Source organism: Hyla sarda, chromosome 10 (genome assembly GCF_029499605.1).
Source record: "Hyla sarda isolate aHylSar1 chromosome 10, aHylSar1.hap1, whole genome shotgun sequence".
Classification (NCBI taxonomy): Eukaryota; Metazoa; Chordata; class Amphibia; order Anura; family Hylidae; genus Hyla; species Hyla sarda.
Window position 1 is genome coordinate 123,679,441 of NC_079198.1, and position 14,758 is coordinate 123,694,198.

Genomic DNA, 14,758 nt, shown 5'->3' on the forward strand with positions numbered 1-14,758 from the left:
ATACAAGATATAACTCAGGATCAGTACAGGATAAGTAATGTAATGTATGTACACAGTGACCCTACCAGCAGAATAGTGATTACAGCTCCGGAGTATAATACAGGATATAACTCAGGATCAGTACAGGATAAGTAATGTATGTACACAGTGACTCCACCAGCAGAATAGTGAGTACAGCTCTGGGGTATAATACAGGATATAACTCAGGATCAGTACAGGATAAGTAATGTGATGTATGTACACAGTGACTCCACCAGCAGAATAGTGAGTACAGCTCTGGAGAATAATGCAGGATATAACTCAGGATCAGTACAGGATAAGTAATGTATGTACACAGTGACCCCACCAGCAGAATAGTGAATGCAGCTCTGGGGTATAATACAGGATATAACTCAGGGTCAGTACAGGATAAGTAATGTAATGTAATGTATGTACACAGTGACCTCACCAGCAGAATCGTGAGTGCAGCTTTTGGATATAACTAAGTTTTGATACAAGTTCTTTGTTTCCTCCTGCAGCCTGGGTGGAGTCGGTCTGGGACTTGGACTTCACGGAGACTGAGCCTCTGGATCCCCGAGTGGAAGCAGAAATCATAGAGAACGGTCTTGAAGTGTTCAACAATCTGTACGAGTCTCTTCTGCCTTTCGCCTCTGAGGATCAGGAGAACACCCGGGTGAGTGTCTGAAGGATCTGCTTCCTCCTCACATAGCACTGAGCGAATTAACATCCGTTGTATTTTTGCAGCAGAGCGCCTGGGTCCTTTTCACAGAGAATGACATTTGCCGTAATTCTCTAGTCGCCATTTTTTACCACTTCATCCAGACGGGAGAGAAGAAGGCGGCCGGTGCCTTGCAGAGGATGCTGGGCCTCAGTGCGGCTGGATTATATTTCCTTCTGCTGGAAATACCAGGTAAGTGTCCCTTCCCTTACCCCTAATGTTGATACCAGGGCTGGCTTAATGTGATACGTACATGATACCCAATTCTTTACCATTGTTCTTCAAAAGGGTGCCTCCAGCTGTTGCAAAACTACAACACCCAGCATGGCCCCTTAGTCTTGCTGACACTTGTAGTCCCCTGCAGCCTGTGATGCTATATGTATTGCCCCCACATGCTATCTTTAGTCTTGCTGTGACTTGTAGTTCCCCTGCAGCTTATTATGCTCTAGGCCAGTCATAGGCAACCTTTGGCACTGCAGATGTTTTGGACTACATCTCCCATGATGCTCTTACAGACAAAATAGTGCCAAAGCATCATGGGAGATGTAGTTTAAAACATCTGCAGTGCCGAAGGTTGCCTATGCCTGACCTAGGCTATACCTTGTCCTCATACTATCTTTAGTTTTACTGGGACTTGTAGTTCCCCTGCAGCCTGTGATGCTCTAAGCCAGTGTTTCCCAACCAGGGTACCTCCAGCTGTTGTTAAACTACAACTCCCAGCATGCCCGGACAGCTGTGAGGGAAAGTTTTCTTGGTACACTGTGTCCACTGATAATCTGATTCAGTGTATTCCAACCAGGGTGCCTCCAGCTGTTGCAAAACTACAACTCCCAGCATGCCCGGACAGCCTTTGGCTGTCCGGGCATGCTGGGAGTTGTAGTTTTGCAGCAGCTGGAGGCACCCTGGTTTAAAAAAACAATACTGTAAACAATCTAGCCTGTCTCTGTCAGCAAGGACTGGGATGAGCAACCATTGCTATTAGTTATTGGGCTTATGGTTCTGGTCATTCCGGCTTATAACATCATCGTCCTCCCTTTATATGACAGGCAGTGTCGTCAATCAGGTTTTTCACCCGGTACTGTTTGACAAATGTGTGAACTGCCTGGAAAAGTGCTGGCCCCAGGATCCGGATTCCAGCCGGAAGAGGAAAAAGGACGGCATGAAAAGCTCTCAGGGGGACAATCGCAAGGGGAGGAAGCGGCCAAGGCCGACCCGACAAGATGACATTGAGGTATGACCGCAACCATGAGGATTTACTGGCCAGTGCTGTACGGCAACCATTTAGGATTTCTTAGCCCCTTCAAAAGCTGGAATTGGGGGAGGTTCATACTACGTTAGTGGTCCCGGTTAATCGTATCTAGAGATGAGCGAACTTTCAGTAAATTCGATTCGTCACAAACTTCTCGGCTTGGCAGTTGATGACTTTTCCTGCATAAATTAGTTCAGCTTTCAGGTGCTCCCGTGGGCTGGAAAAGGTGGATACAGTCCTAGGAGACTCTTTCCTAGGACTGTATCCACCTTTTTCAGCCCACCGGAGCACCTAAAAGCTGAACTAATTTATGCAGGAAAAGTCATCAACTGCCGAGCCGAGAAGTTTGTGACGAATCGAATTTACTGTAAGTTCGCTCATCTCTAATCGTATCCATCAGCATCCTGCTGAAAACGGGATGAAAACGTATACTGATAAATATACCTGTCATATCACAGGAAAAATAATGCTTCCATATGTTACCCACTAGATCATGCAGATGATTTACATGTCTTTTTTTTTTTTTTTTAATGTGTCTAGCTTCTCTCTTTTTCTCACAAATCCCCCTGTTCTGCTGCTCACTCATTCTGACATCCACTGCTCAGGAAGGGACATGTCCAAGGCAAGCACTGAGCCCGACCTCACTCGCCATACACTCACTTTCTCCCTTAGGCTGCATTCACACCTCATTTTCACTGTACGGGTGCTGGATCCGGCTGGGGGAGGGGAAAACCAGGCGCTCCCGTGCCCCAGCCGGACCTGCGCTGAAATCCATTTACTTTAATGAGCCGACCAGAGTCAAACGGTGACTCCGGTCGGCTCGTTTTTGACCCGTATGCGGTTTCCTGACCGGACCTAAGACCCCAGGTCCGGCTGGGGTTACGGGAGCGCCCGGTTTTTCCCTCCCCCAGCCGGATCCGGCACACGTACAGTGAAAACGAGGTGTGAATGCAGCCTTAGTCTCCTCTCTCTATTTTTATCTGCAGTCTGATAGGACACGAGTGAGCACAGAGAAGTGTTAGTCCCGCCCTCACTTACTGATCTTTATTCTAGCCTGTGTTTCAGCTGGGACAAAGATGATGCTGCAGCCGGACAGGATTATGTTCTGGATGGTATAGGGACCCCTAGTGGTCCTTTTGTTTTAAGCCATGATTTCATTAAAAAAATGAATTTCTTTTCTATAGAAGTAAATTAGAAAAGTTGATGTTTTGCTAAAACATATAAAACGTTTTTGAATCTGACAGTGCCCATTAAGCCGGAGCAGTGGACCACATTGATTTGGCGGAACAGAGTCACTTAGGGACACTGGGACCTATGCGATATTTTAAGCGGACTCAAAGGTGCAGATTGCTGCGCATTTATAAAATCGCATAGGTCCCTAACTGAGCCACGTTCATAGGTCTGCTTCTCCTGTTAACAGTTTGTAAGAATCCAGTTTTTGGTGCCAGATACGACAAAGTGCGAAAAAATCTAAACCTACCCCAGATCCCCTGTTAATGGGCAGGATGGTCGGATCCATGAACTACTTCTTCCCAGTAGTGATCACTTGTCTTTTGATGTTGTCAGATGAATGACTTATCGGACGAGGAGCAAGGCGAGGAAGCGGTCTACTTCTCCGCCCACGACCTGATGAAAATCCGAGACTCCATCATTCTCCTCTTGAAGAACTTTCTGCGTTTGCTGCCAAAGTTCTCCCTGAAAGACAAGCCGCAGAGCGTGATGCACTGTATGCAGGTGAGGATTGCAGAGAGTCACTGCCGGAGTCCAGTCGCTTTGAAGCCTTAAAAGGGTACTCTGCTGCTCAGCGTTTGGAACAAACTCCCGGCTTTGGGAGCTTGTGATGTCATAGCCCCACCCCCTCAATGCAAGCCTATGGGAGGGGGCGTGACAGCCGTCACACCCCCTCTCATAGACTTGCATTGAGGAGGTGGGGCTTTGACGCCACGAGCTCCCGGCGCCGCCTCCAGCGTTCAGAACAGTTTGATCCAAAAGCTGAGCAGCGGAGTATACAACTTCAATGTGGTCATGAGGAGAGTGGGGTGCAGTGAATGGGGGTTGTCTTTGATGTGATATCTGTGTACCTAGGCCTTCCTGCACCCCATTAATACTAGATACTGTATTCCTCTAAACAGGTGTTTTCCAGCCAGAGTACCTCCAGCTGTTGCAAAACTACAACTCCCAGCTTGCTGGGAGTTGTAGTTTTGCAACAGCTGGAGGTATTCTGGTTGGGAAACACTGCATTAAGAGAGTTAAAATAAATACTTATGGAAATACCCTTTTACATAGTGCCAAATATGTCTGATGCCATTTCTTTTCTTCTCTTTGCAGATCTTCATAAATCTCACCAGCTTTGAGACTGTCCCACAGCAACTGGCGTTCTCAGAATCCACGTGAGTCCATCTTGTTTGTGACATACAAATCTGCCATTTTTCTCTTCTCATTTTTAAATTAATAAATCTTAAAGGGGTATTCCAGGTTTTTTTTTTCTTCAGCCTTTGAGGCCTTGATCCCAAGTTATAATACTGTGTAATCTCCCTCATATTCCCAAATACAATTACTTTCATGCACCCCTTTGTCCCATTTTCATGCACAGGACCCACACCCGGAAGTGCGTTCTGTAGTGCAAGTCTTTTTCTTACTGTTTTCGCAGACCTTACCCAGCATTTCATGGGGCCAAAGACAATGGGGAAGATTTTTTTACCGTCTGTGCAGAGGAATAGTTAACCAGTTGCCCATAGCAACCAATCAGATTGCTTCTTTCATTTCACAGATACCTTTTTATTTTTTATTTTATTTGTTTAATTTTTTTAATGAAAGAAGCAATCTGGTTGCTATGGGTAACTAGTCACTTTTTTTTCTCTGCACAGGTTTTGATATATAAGTCACATGGTCTCCATGGGGCATGACTGCTGCGGCGGTGCACAATTATGACGGGAAGTTATGGGGGTGTAAGTTGAAGTGTTTCATTTTTCCAAAGATGTTATTTTCATATGACTTTGCTTACGCCCCAAGTCTCAGTGATGTAAAAGAGATATATATATATATATATATATATATATATATATAATATATATAGTATATGTATGCCAAATTTCAGGAAGATTGGATAGTGACATTTCTAATATTGCTTTGTACTAATGGGCTTCTCATATATCTTTTAACCAAACCAATGGGAACCAAAAGAGGAATTTGGCTGCTAGAAAAAGTGCCAAGTGGTGAGTTTTTAGGAGCTCAGTTCCCTTCAAAGGAACAAGTACTTTTAGTTTTTATTTACCATCACAAGGAAATGAAACAAACACTTTCGGATGCTGCTAAATCTACCTGGACTAAACTACAGAAAGTGTGGAGGAAAGCAAATACAGTGATCCCTCAACTTACAATGGCCTCAGCATACAATAGTTTCAACATACAATGGACTTTTCTGGACCATTGTAACTTGAAACCAGACTCAACATACAATGTACGGACAGTCCAGATCTGTAAAACATCAAGGCTGAAAGAACCGACCAATCAGAATGGGCATTTTTCTGTTAAAACCCCTGTACTACTGAAGTGCATGCACTGACTGGTGTCTGGTAGTGCCCCCTACAGTACAGGGAGGTATTAAATGTTCTGTACTCTTTACCTATATTACTGAAGTGCATGCACTGACTGGTGTCTGGTAGCACCCCCTACAGTACAGGGAGGTATTACATGTTCTGTACTACTCTTTACCTGTATTACTGAAGTGCATGCACTGACTGGTGTCTGGTAGCGCCCCCTACAGTACAGGGAGGTATTACATGTTCTGTACTCTTTACCTATATTACTGAAGTGCATGCACTGACTGGTGTCTGGTAGCACCCCCTACAGTACAGGGAGGTATTACATGTTCTGTACTACTCTTTACCTGTATTACTGAAGTGCATGCACTGACTGGTGTCTGGTAGCGCCCCCTACAGTACAGGGAGGTATTACATGTTCTGTACTCTTTACCTATATTACTGAAGTACATGCACTGACTGGTGTCTGGTAGCACCCCCTACAGTACAGGGAGGTATTACATGTTCTGTACTACTCTTTACCTGTATTACTGAAGGGCATGTACTGACTGGTGTCTGGTAGCGCCCCCAACAGTACAGGGAAGTATTACATGTTCTGTACTCTTTACCTGTACCAGGGTTAGCTGCTTCTTTGGACGCCAGGTGAGGGCAGCTCCATTTTACTTTTTTAGGACAGTGGCCCTTATTTACTAAGTGTTGTGTAATTTTCTTTGTGGGTTTTAATTCCCTACAATTTATTTTCCACGGTATTTACTAAGGTTTCCCTACATTTTCCACTTTCCCTACACTTTGCGTTTTTTTACACCTGCTCTGATCTGTCAGGTTTTCCTCAGCTCAAATCCACCACATTTTATGTGGAAACCTTAGTAAATATGTTGGGTTTTGGTGAAAATGTCGGGAACACACCCCTTTTTGGAGACCACGCCCCCTTTCCCCAGAGGTCACGCCGGGTTTTCTCAGCAAAATGGTGAGTTAGTCGGGGTTTTTTTCAATTCTGGCGCTCATTTTAGCGCTGACAGAATTTATGGCGCAATGCGACAGAATCTGGCGCACAACCCGTCAAAACATGTCGGGTTTGCAATAGTAAATGAGGGCCAATGTGTACTGTACAGGACCCTGAAGAAGCTCCTGTCCTCTACATAGACAGTGATTACAGCTTCCAGCAGATCTTTTTCTTACTTTTATATGTAAGGATTTGCTTTATCTTTATTAGTTATCTACTTAGTTTTTTTTAATCCTCACTTTTCCTATTTTTGGATGATATTTCGGGGCTTGAGAACCAATTACCAGGTTTCCAAAGAGTTATGGTCTCAACATACAATGGTCTCAACATACAATGGTCATCCTGGAACCGATTAATATTGTAACTTGAGGGACCACTGTATCCCTGGTAAAACAGAGGAGAATATCCATGCTGGTATACAGATGCTGTACAAAGAATACCAAATTCTGGGTAAAGCTAAATATCAAACAGAAGATTTGGAAAAGTGATCTCGTCGAGTTATTTGACATTTTTTGGCAGAATGTGATGGACATGACTAGCGTATCACAAGAAGATAAAGAATTTCTTAGGTCACAAAGTGAAGATCGTATGAGTTTGTCAATGAGTGGAGTTGACAATTCGAAAATAAGAACTAAGTGGGAGATTTATCAAAACCTGTGTAGAGGAAGAGTGGTGCAGTTGCCCATAGCAACCAATCAGATCGCTTCTTTAATTATTCATCGTTTGTTATGGGAAACTGCACCACTCTTGCTCTACGCAGGTTTTGGTAAATCCCACCCTAAGTGCCAAAAAGCCCAAAATTATTCATTTAAGAATAATCAATGAAATCAATAAGACAGTTATACCGGAAGACTCCTCTTCGTCAGCACCTAGTGACGAAGAGGCAGAGTTTTCGCTCCAGCAACGAAACAATTACGTTTAAATCCTAGATTTAAAACTTCTAGACCTTCACGTCTACTTTGGATGGAGAACAGCCATGTGAACGCTCTTAAAGGGGTACTCCGCTGCTTAGTGTTTGGAACAAACTTTTCAGAGCGCTGGAGCCGGTGCCGGGAGCTCATGAAATTATGCCCCGCCCACTCAATGCAAGTCTATAGGAGGGGGCGAGACAGTCGCCACGCCCCCTCTCATAGACTTGCATTGAGGGGGTGGGGCATGACGTCATGAGGGGGCGGTGCTAAGACCTCACTGGCTCCGGCAGTCGGAACAGTTTGTTTCAAACGCTGAGCAGCGGAGTACCCTTTTAAGGTGGTCAATAATAACCCAGAAAGAGGAATTGCTCTGATTAAAAAAAAGTTTAACAAATCGGTCAGGGACGAACAACAAAAACAATTCTTGTTGAGGGCAGTCGAGCATCACAAAAAAGTCGCCACCAAGTGAACAAAAGAAGGGATTGCATCGTTCAAAGTTAATTAACATAACACATGTTTTGCGTATCATACTACCTATTGATCTTAGGCCTCTTTCACACTATGAAATAGTTCCGTTTAGGAACTTCTGTCACCAGTTCCGTCACTATATCGGCGAAACCCGGACGTTACAAAACCCCTGACGGCCGTGACTAAATCGCATTGCAGCCTATGGGGTTTTGTAACTGCCCATTTGTACCCGTATATGCCCTTAATTCATTACGGGCGTGATACAGTGACGGGGCATCGTGGCGGAAAAATTACTGAATGAAGTAATTTTTCCGCCACGATGTCTCGTCACTGTATCACGTTCATAATGAATTACGGGCATATACGGGTAGAAACGGGCAGTTAAAAAACCCCATAGGCTGCAATGCGATTTAGTCACGGCCGTCAGGGGTTTTGTAACGTCCGGGTTTCGCCGATATAGTGACGGAACTGGTGACGGAAGTTCCTAAACGGAACTATTTCAGTGTGAAAGAGGCTTTAGTGTCTAGTTTTAATATTTAGTTTGTGATTTCTAGTTTTCCCAATAAAATAAATTAACATTGAAAAAATCGTATTTGTTGCCTACTTTTAAAAAACTGGTGAAAGTGTGCAACCTCTAAATATTATCCCATCTTCTTGAATTTTTGGCATATATATCTTTTACGTCACGGAGACTCGGGGCGTAAGCAAAGTCTGCAAAAAGTTTACATTTTATTTTTTGCCTTACAAAATGAAACTCCCTATTGTAAGTATTGTTGGTGAGAAAACCCCTTTAATGGCACCTCTTGTGATTTTATTGTTACCTATGTTACATATGACTTTTTTTTTGCTTTTACGTATACTATTTGAGCTGTGCTTGTACCTTGTAGGTATTTTGACATCTTTTTATATTTGCAGGCCAATTAACCGGATGAATTATGTGCCACAGCTGGCATACCACGGCTTGTGGTTACTGTGTCTGCCCATACATGGAGAGGGTAATCAGGTACTGAAACTTTTCGTTTTATCCCAATATTCTTACCCAGAATAGGCAGTTACACAGTGATTTTTTTTATTTTTATAATAATCATATTTTTTTATATTTTTTTTATTTTATATTATAAAAAAAAATATATAATATATATAAATTTTTTTTTTTCTCTATCGGCTCCATTGGGGGACACACAGTGGGTGTATCTTGCTGTCTCTAGGAGGTGACACTATGGTGATCCCAGCAGGATACATCCGCCTTCAGCCTCTGAGCTAGTCAGTTTAAGCTTAGTGTCTGAAGGAGGTGGACATTGTCTGATTTGCTCCAGACCAGGTCTTCTGATTTTTTTGTTTTCCTAGTTAGGGACGTGTTAGTTTTTTATTCCTTTTCTTTTCTGTTTTCAGGTGGGGACTCAGGGACTGCGGTTCCCAGTTTCCCCATTGCGAGTAAGGGGGCACAGACATTGCGTATATGCGCTGTTCACCCCCCCCCCCCCCCTCGCCAACGGTCAGTGCTTGGGTTGGTACCTCATGGGTCCGGGTCCCCCCTTTTTCCCTGCTCGCCTCGCTCGCGCATAGCAGCCAGGCGTGATGCAGGTAACTAAAGCTGACTGAAGACTTCACTGAAGACTCCATTAGGTAAGTTCTTCTGACTGAGGTAAGTACTTTCCCCCTTTTTTCTCCATAGGTACGGACTTGTGTGTGTGTGTGTGTGTGTGTGTGTGTGTGTGTGCTTGGTGCGACTACATCCAACAGCGCCTTATTCCCGGCACTTCACTTGTGTGTGTGTGTGCTAGGTGTTACTTCGTACACAGCGCCTTATATGCGGCTGTCAGCCGCTGCGCTGTCCCGGGCCGGGCGCTCTCAGCGCCAGCTTACTTTCACTTTGCCAGCAGCGCCTTATACGCGGCTGACAGCCGCGGCGCTGCTATGAGCCGGGCGCTTCTGCGCCGGCTTACTTCTTTTCTCCGGCAGTCTCTGCCGGCGTTTGGCTGTCCGCTCTATTCCCCCGAGCGCACAAGCGGCCGACGGGTGCGCTCGGGACAAGGAGCGAGCGCCATGACAGTTCTCTTCGGCCGGTCTGTAGCTCCGCCCACAGGACTGGGAGCGCTCAGAGGCGCGAAGCAGCCTCCAATCAGAGACAAGGGCGCGGTTTTCAGTAGGAAGGGGTCAGTTACTTAGTGCCTTGCTTCAGGCACGCCCCTCTCTTCCTATTGGCTCCTTCCGTTTGTGTCCAACTCCCGGGACCCTCAGGCTCTGGCCGTGGACGCGCTAGTGATTCCTTGGGCGGGGTTTGCCCTACCCTATCTGTTCCCTCCTCTTCCGCTCCTTCCCAGGGTGCTGCGGAAGCTCAAGGCAGAGGACGTCCCTGCCATTTTGGTAGCTCCAGATTGGCCCGAAGGTCGGGGTACGCCGACGTAGTCAGGCTCCTGGACGACACTCCACTGCGCCTTCTGCTCCGTCCGGACCTGCTCTCTCAGGGTCCTCTTTGCCACCCCAATTTACAGTCACTGCATTTGACGGCGTGGCGGTTGAGACCGCGGTTTTGAGGGCCCGCGGGTTCTCTTCCCAAGTCACTCACACCATGCTCAAGGCTCGTAAGCCCTCCTCCGCACGGATTTACCACTGTACTTTGAGGTCTTATTTTCGTTGGTGTGAAGCTCAGGACTTATCCCCTGTAACCTTCTCGGTTCCCCGTCTTCTCTCCTTTTTGCAGTCTGGTTTGGAACTGGGGTTGTCTCTCAGTTCCCTTAAAGGTCAGGTTTCGGCCCTTGCTGTTCTTTTCCAGTGGCCTCTGGCTTCTAATCCTCATGTCCGGAGTGGCGCACGCTGTTCCTCCTTATCGGTCACCCTCTCCTCCTTGGGACTTGAATTTGGTTCTGAGTGCCCTCCAGGGTGCACCCTTTGAGCCCCTCAGAGAGGTGTCTCTCCACCTCCTTTCTTGGAAAGTGGCGATTCTTGTTGCTATCACCTCCATCCGGAGGGTGTCTGAATTGGCAGCTCTTTCCTGCCGTTCTCTGTTTCTGGTGATCCACCAGGACAAGGTTGTTTTCCGGCCAGATCCTTCCTTTTTGCCTAAGGTGGTCTCGGCCTTTCACCTCAATGAGGACATTGTCCTCCCGTCCTTTTTGTCCTGCTCCTTCTCATCCTAAGGAGCGCTTACTACACAAGCTGGATGTAGTTCGGGCTGTTCAGTCTTATCTCTCCATCACTTCTTCGTTTCGTCAGTGTGATTCCTTTTTCATACTTACGGAAGGTCGTCGCAAGGGACAACCTGCTTCCAAGGCCATCATTTCCAGGTGGATTCTGTCCGCCATTTCGGAAGCCTATCGCTGCAAGGGGAAGATTCCTCCTTTCAGGGTTGTGGCTCATTCTACCCGTTCTGTTGGGGCATCCTGGGCTCTCCAGAATAGAGCCTCGGCCTCGCAGATTTGCAAGGCGGCTCGCCTTTTGCAATATACAGAGATTTGATGGTCCTGCAACGTAATAACTGCAGAAAATTAGAATGAACCCTAGGTGATGCGACCCTCTAGTTATTGCAGTTGGCTGCCTGGGCATGCTGAGAGTTGTAATTTTGCAACAGCTGGAGGGCTGCCGGTTTGGACATCAAGGGCCTTAAAGGGGTACTCCGGTGGAAAAAATTAAACAGATTTGTAAATTACGTCTGTTAAATAATCTTAATCCTTCCAGTACTTATTAGCTGCTGAATACTACAGAGGAAATTAATTTCTTTCTGGAACACAGAGCTCTCTGCTGACATCTCTGTCCCTTTTAAGAACTGCCAAGAGTAAAAGAAAATCCCCAAAGCAAACATATACTGCTCTGGACAGTTCCTAAATGTCAGCAGAGAGCTCTGTGTTCCAAAAAGAAAAAAAAAAATTCCTCTGTAGTATTCAGCAGCTAATGATTTTTTTAATAGAAGTAATTTACAAATCTGTTTAACTTTCTGGCACCAGGTGATTTTAAAATAAAAATAAAAGTTTTCCACCGGAGTACCCCTTTTAAGGCGTTAGTATAAGCTCTGGTGACCTCACTTTTAAATAGTGAAACCAGAAGACCACTTCTTTGAGAAGACCATCACCTTATTCACACCAGATCTCATGTGACTGATTTTCATTCCATCATTTATTATGTATTGTGGCCATACTCTATAACCCCTAAAGGACATGTGACGTACATATACGTCGCTGCTGCCTGTTCCTTAGTGCACAGTGACATACATGTATGTCGCATTGTACAGTGAGTCTATGAAGCAAGTGCAGGAGCTGTACTCTCTCCATAGACAGTGAATGACAACTGCTATCAGCAGCCACCTCTCATGGTAAATAACCGTCATTAGCGATCACATTGTCCGTCAATAACCTCTTAAATGCCATAATCGCTGCATTTAAGAAGTTTCTGACTGGAGCGGCTTCTTTTACCTTGCTATCGGCAACCCCGGCAACATGTGTTCCCCAGCAGCCGCCGTCCTCCTCTTGCAGCTTGTGCTGGTCCCATGGCGATCTGCTGTTTGTCTGACTCAGCAGACTACCAGCAGATCACCTATCAAACTGAGCAATACAGTGACCCCCCGACCTACGATGGCCCGACATACGATCATTTCAACATATGATCACTCTCAGAGGCCATTGCATGTTGAAGGCAGCATCAACATACAATGCTTTTGTATGTCAGAGCCATCGCATAAACGGCTATCCGGCAGCGCAGACTGCTTCAGCTGCCACCGGATAGCCGTTTACGATGCCCCGTGTGGTCTGCTGACTATCACTTACCTGTCCTCGGGGCTCCGGCGTGTCCTCTTCGGGATCCTCTGCATCATCGGCGCTCTCCGTCGTCGTCACTGCACATGCCGTCCGGTCATCCAATAGGAGCGGCGTGCGTAACGACGTGATGGCCGCGACGGAGAGCGAGGATGCCGGGGAAGCAGAGGCCTTGCCGGAGCGTCGGGGACACGGTGACAGAGATGGAAGGCGACATCCAGGGCAGCGGTGACGGTCCGGAGCGGCGGGGACAGGTGAGTATAACCTCCAATACCAGTGGTCTTCAACCTGCGGACCTCCAGATGTTGCAAAACTACAACTCCCAGCATGCCCGGACAGCCGTTGGCTGTCCGGGCATGCTAGGTGTTGTAGTTTTACAACATCTGGAGGTCCGCAGGTTGTCGACCACTGTCCTATACTTCACATTGCACGGATCCCTCAACATACGATGGTTTCAACAAACGATGGACCATTTGGAACGGATTACCATCATATGTTGAGGGATCACTGTACTATGTTACAGCATAGCCTTGCTCCATAAATGCAATCTAGTGATTGCATATAATAATCCCCTGTTAAATAAATATTAAATAATAGTCCCCTGGCAAATAAAGTAATAAAACACTGTGTTGTTTATTATTTATTTTTTTAATATAAAAAGCCCCTCCTCTAGTAAAACTTAAAGAAAAACTGTCATCTGATCACCCACACTAAACTCAATACACTGGGTGAATAGTGTGGGTGAACAGAAGACCAATGAGGGGTTAATGGGTTTAATACATACCTGCACTCCGGAGATCTGTCCCTCCCAAAATCGGCATCCAACTTCGGTGAATTGCGCACTGGAGGAGGGTCCGCCAGCTCAATATAAATATTCATTGTTGCAAACCATGTGTGCGCTGGACCGACTGAGCGCTCACGTGACCCGCAACAATGAGTATTCAAATTGAGCTGGCGGACCCTCCTCCAGTGCGCAATTCACTGAAGATGGAAGAAGATCTTCGGAGGGGCAGGTCTCCGAAGTGCAGGTACGTGCTTAACCCATTAACCCCTCATCGGTCTCCTGTTCACCCACAATATAACCCAGTGTATTGGGTATAGTGTGGGTGAACAAATGACCGTTTTCCTTTTAAATCACCCTTTTATCCCAGGGGGCGGGGTGTGACATCATGAGGGGGCGGGGCTATGACATCACGATCTCCCGGCTCCAGCGTTCTGAACAGTTAGTTCCAAACACTGAGCAGCGGCGTACCCCTTTTAACTATTTTAGAAGACAGGATAATTCTGAAATTAAAACCAACATTTCTACCTAAGGTAGTTTCGAACTTTCATAGGTCACAAGACATTTGTTTTGCCAACATTTTGTAACCCACCGAAAAACATCAAAGAAGAAGTTTTTCATTGTTTGGATGTGAGAAGTACTATATCACGTTACCTTCAACAAACTAAAGATTGGAGAAAGGATTCGAGTCTATTAGTTCAGTTCCAAGGTCCTAACAAGGGGAAGAAAGCTTCTATTGCTAGATGGATGAAGTCCATTTCGGAGGCCTATAAAAGATCAGGGAAGCAACTTCCGGAACACCTTAAACCTCATTCTACTAGAGCAGTGGTTCTTATCCTGGGGTTCGGTGAGTCAGTCCCTGGGGTTTGGCGGGGGAGGTTGCAACAGGACAGGCAAACCAAACAATTGCTTGGGGCCCCGAGCAGAGCCGGTGTTTGTCCGTCCTGTAGCAACGGGGCAATTCCCCCCCATCACTATTAACTCCCTGTGGCCCCACGTTAAGTTTAAAAACGCAGGGCTGCCGGGACATAGCGCACGCCGGGACGTCACTGACCGTGCGTGCGCCCATGGAAGCGAAGGCGCCGAGGACCGGAGGATTGAGAAGGAGGAAGTTGCGCGCTGGCCAGCTTGGTAAGTGACCAGCGGCACGCCATCTTTGGTGCTCTGACCACCGCTCCCGAGACCTACTGCTATAGCCGGAGCGGTGGTCGGAGCACTGAAGTGGGCAGTACACAGGCATACACTGTATATGGCTGGAGGCTGTGTCTGTGGGGGAACACTGCCTACATCAGTGGTCTTCAACCTGTGGACCTCCCAGATGTTGCAAAACTACAACTC

General features: G+C 46.3%; 1 protein-coding gene across 2 annotated transcripts in view; it reads left to right on the forward strand.

Moving 5' to 3' along the window:
• Positions 1 to 14,758, forward strand: part of NCAPD3 (non-SMC condensin II complex subunit D3) — a 68,048-nt gene that overhangs the window by 1,992 nt on the left and 51,298 nt on the right. Inside the window, exons 2-7 of one of the 2 annotated variants that reach the window (XM_056542390.1) lie at positions 519 to 673; positions 748 to 910; positions 1,765 to 1,949; positions 3,534 to 3,701; positions 4,296 to 4,357; positions 8,807 to 8,894. In XM_056542390.1, the coding sequence (XP_056398365.1) occupies positions 519 to 673; positions 748 to 910; positions 1,765 to 1,949; positions 3,534 to 3,701; positions 4,296 to 4,357; positions 8,807 to 8,894 (821 nt within the window). Of the gene's footprint in view, positions 1 to 518; positions 674 to 744; positions 911 to 1,764; positions 1,950 to 3,533; positions 3,702 to 4,295; positions 4,358 to 8,806; positions 8,895 to 14,758 lie in introns of both variants that reach the window. The other variant, XM_056542389.1, reaches the window with a different exon arrangement.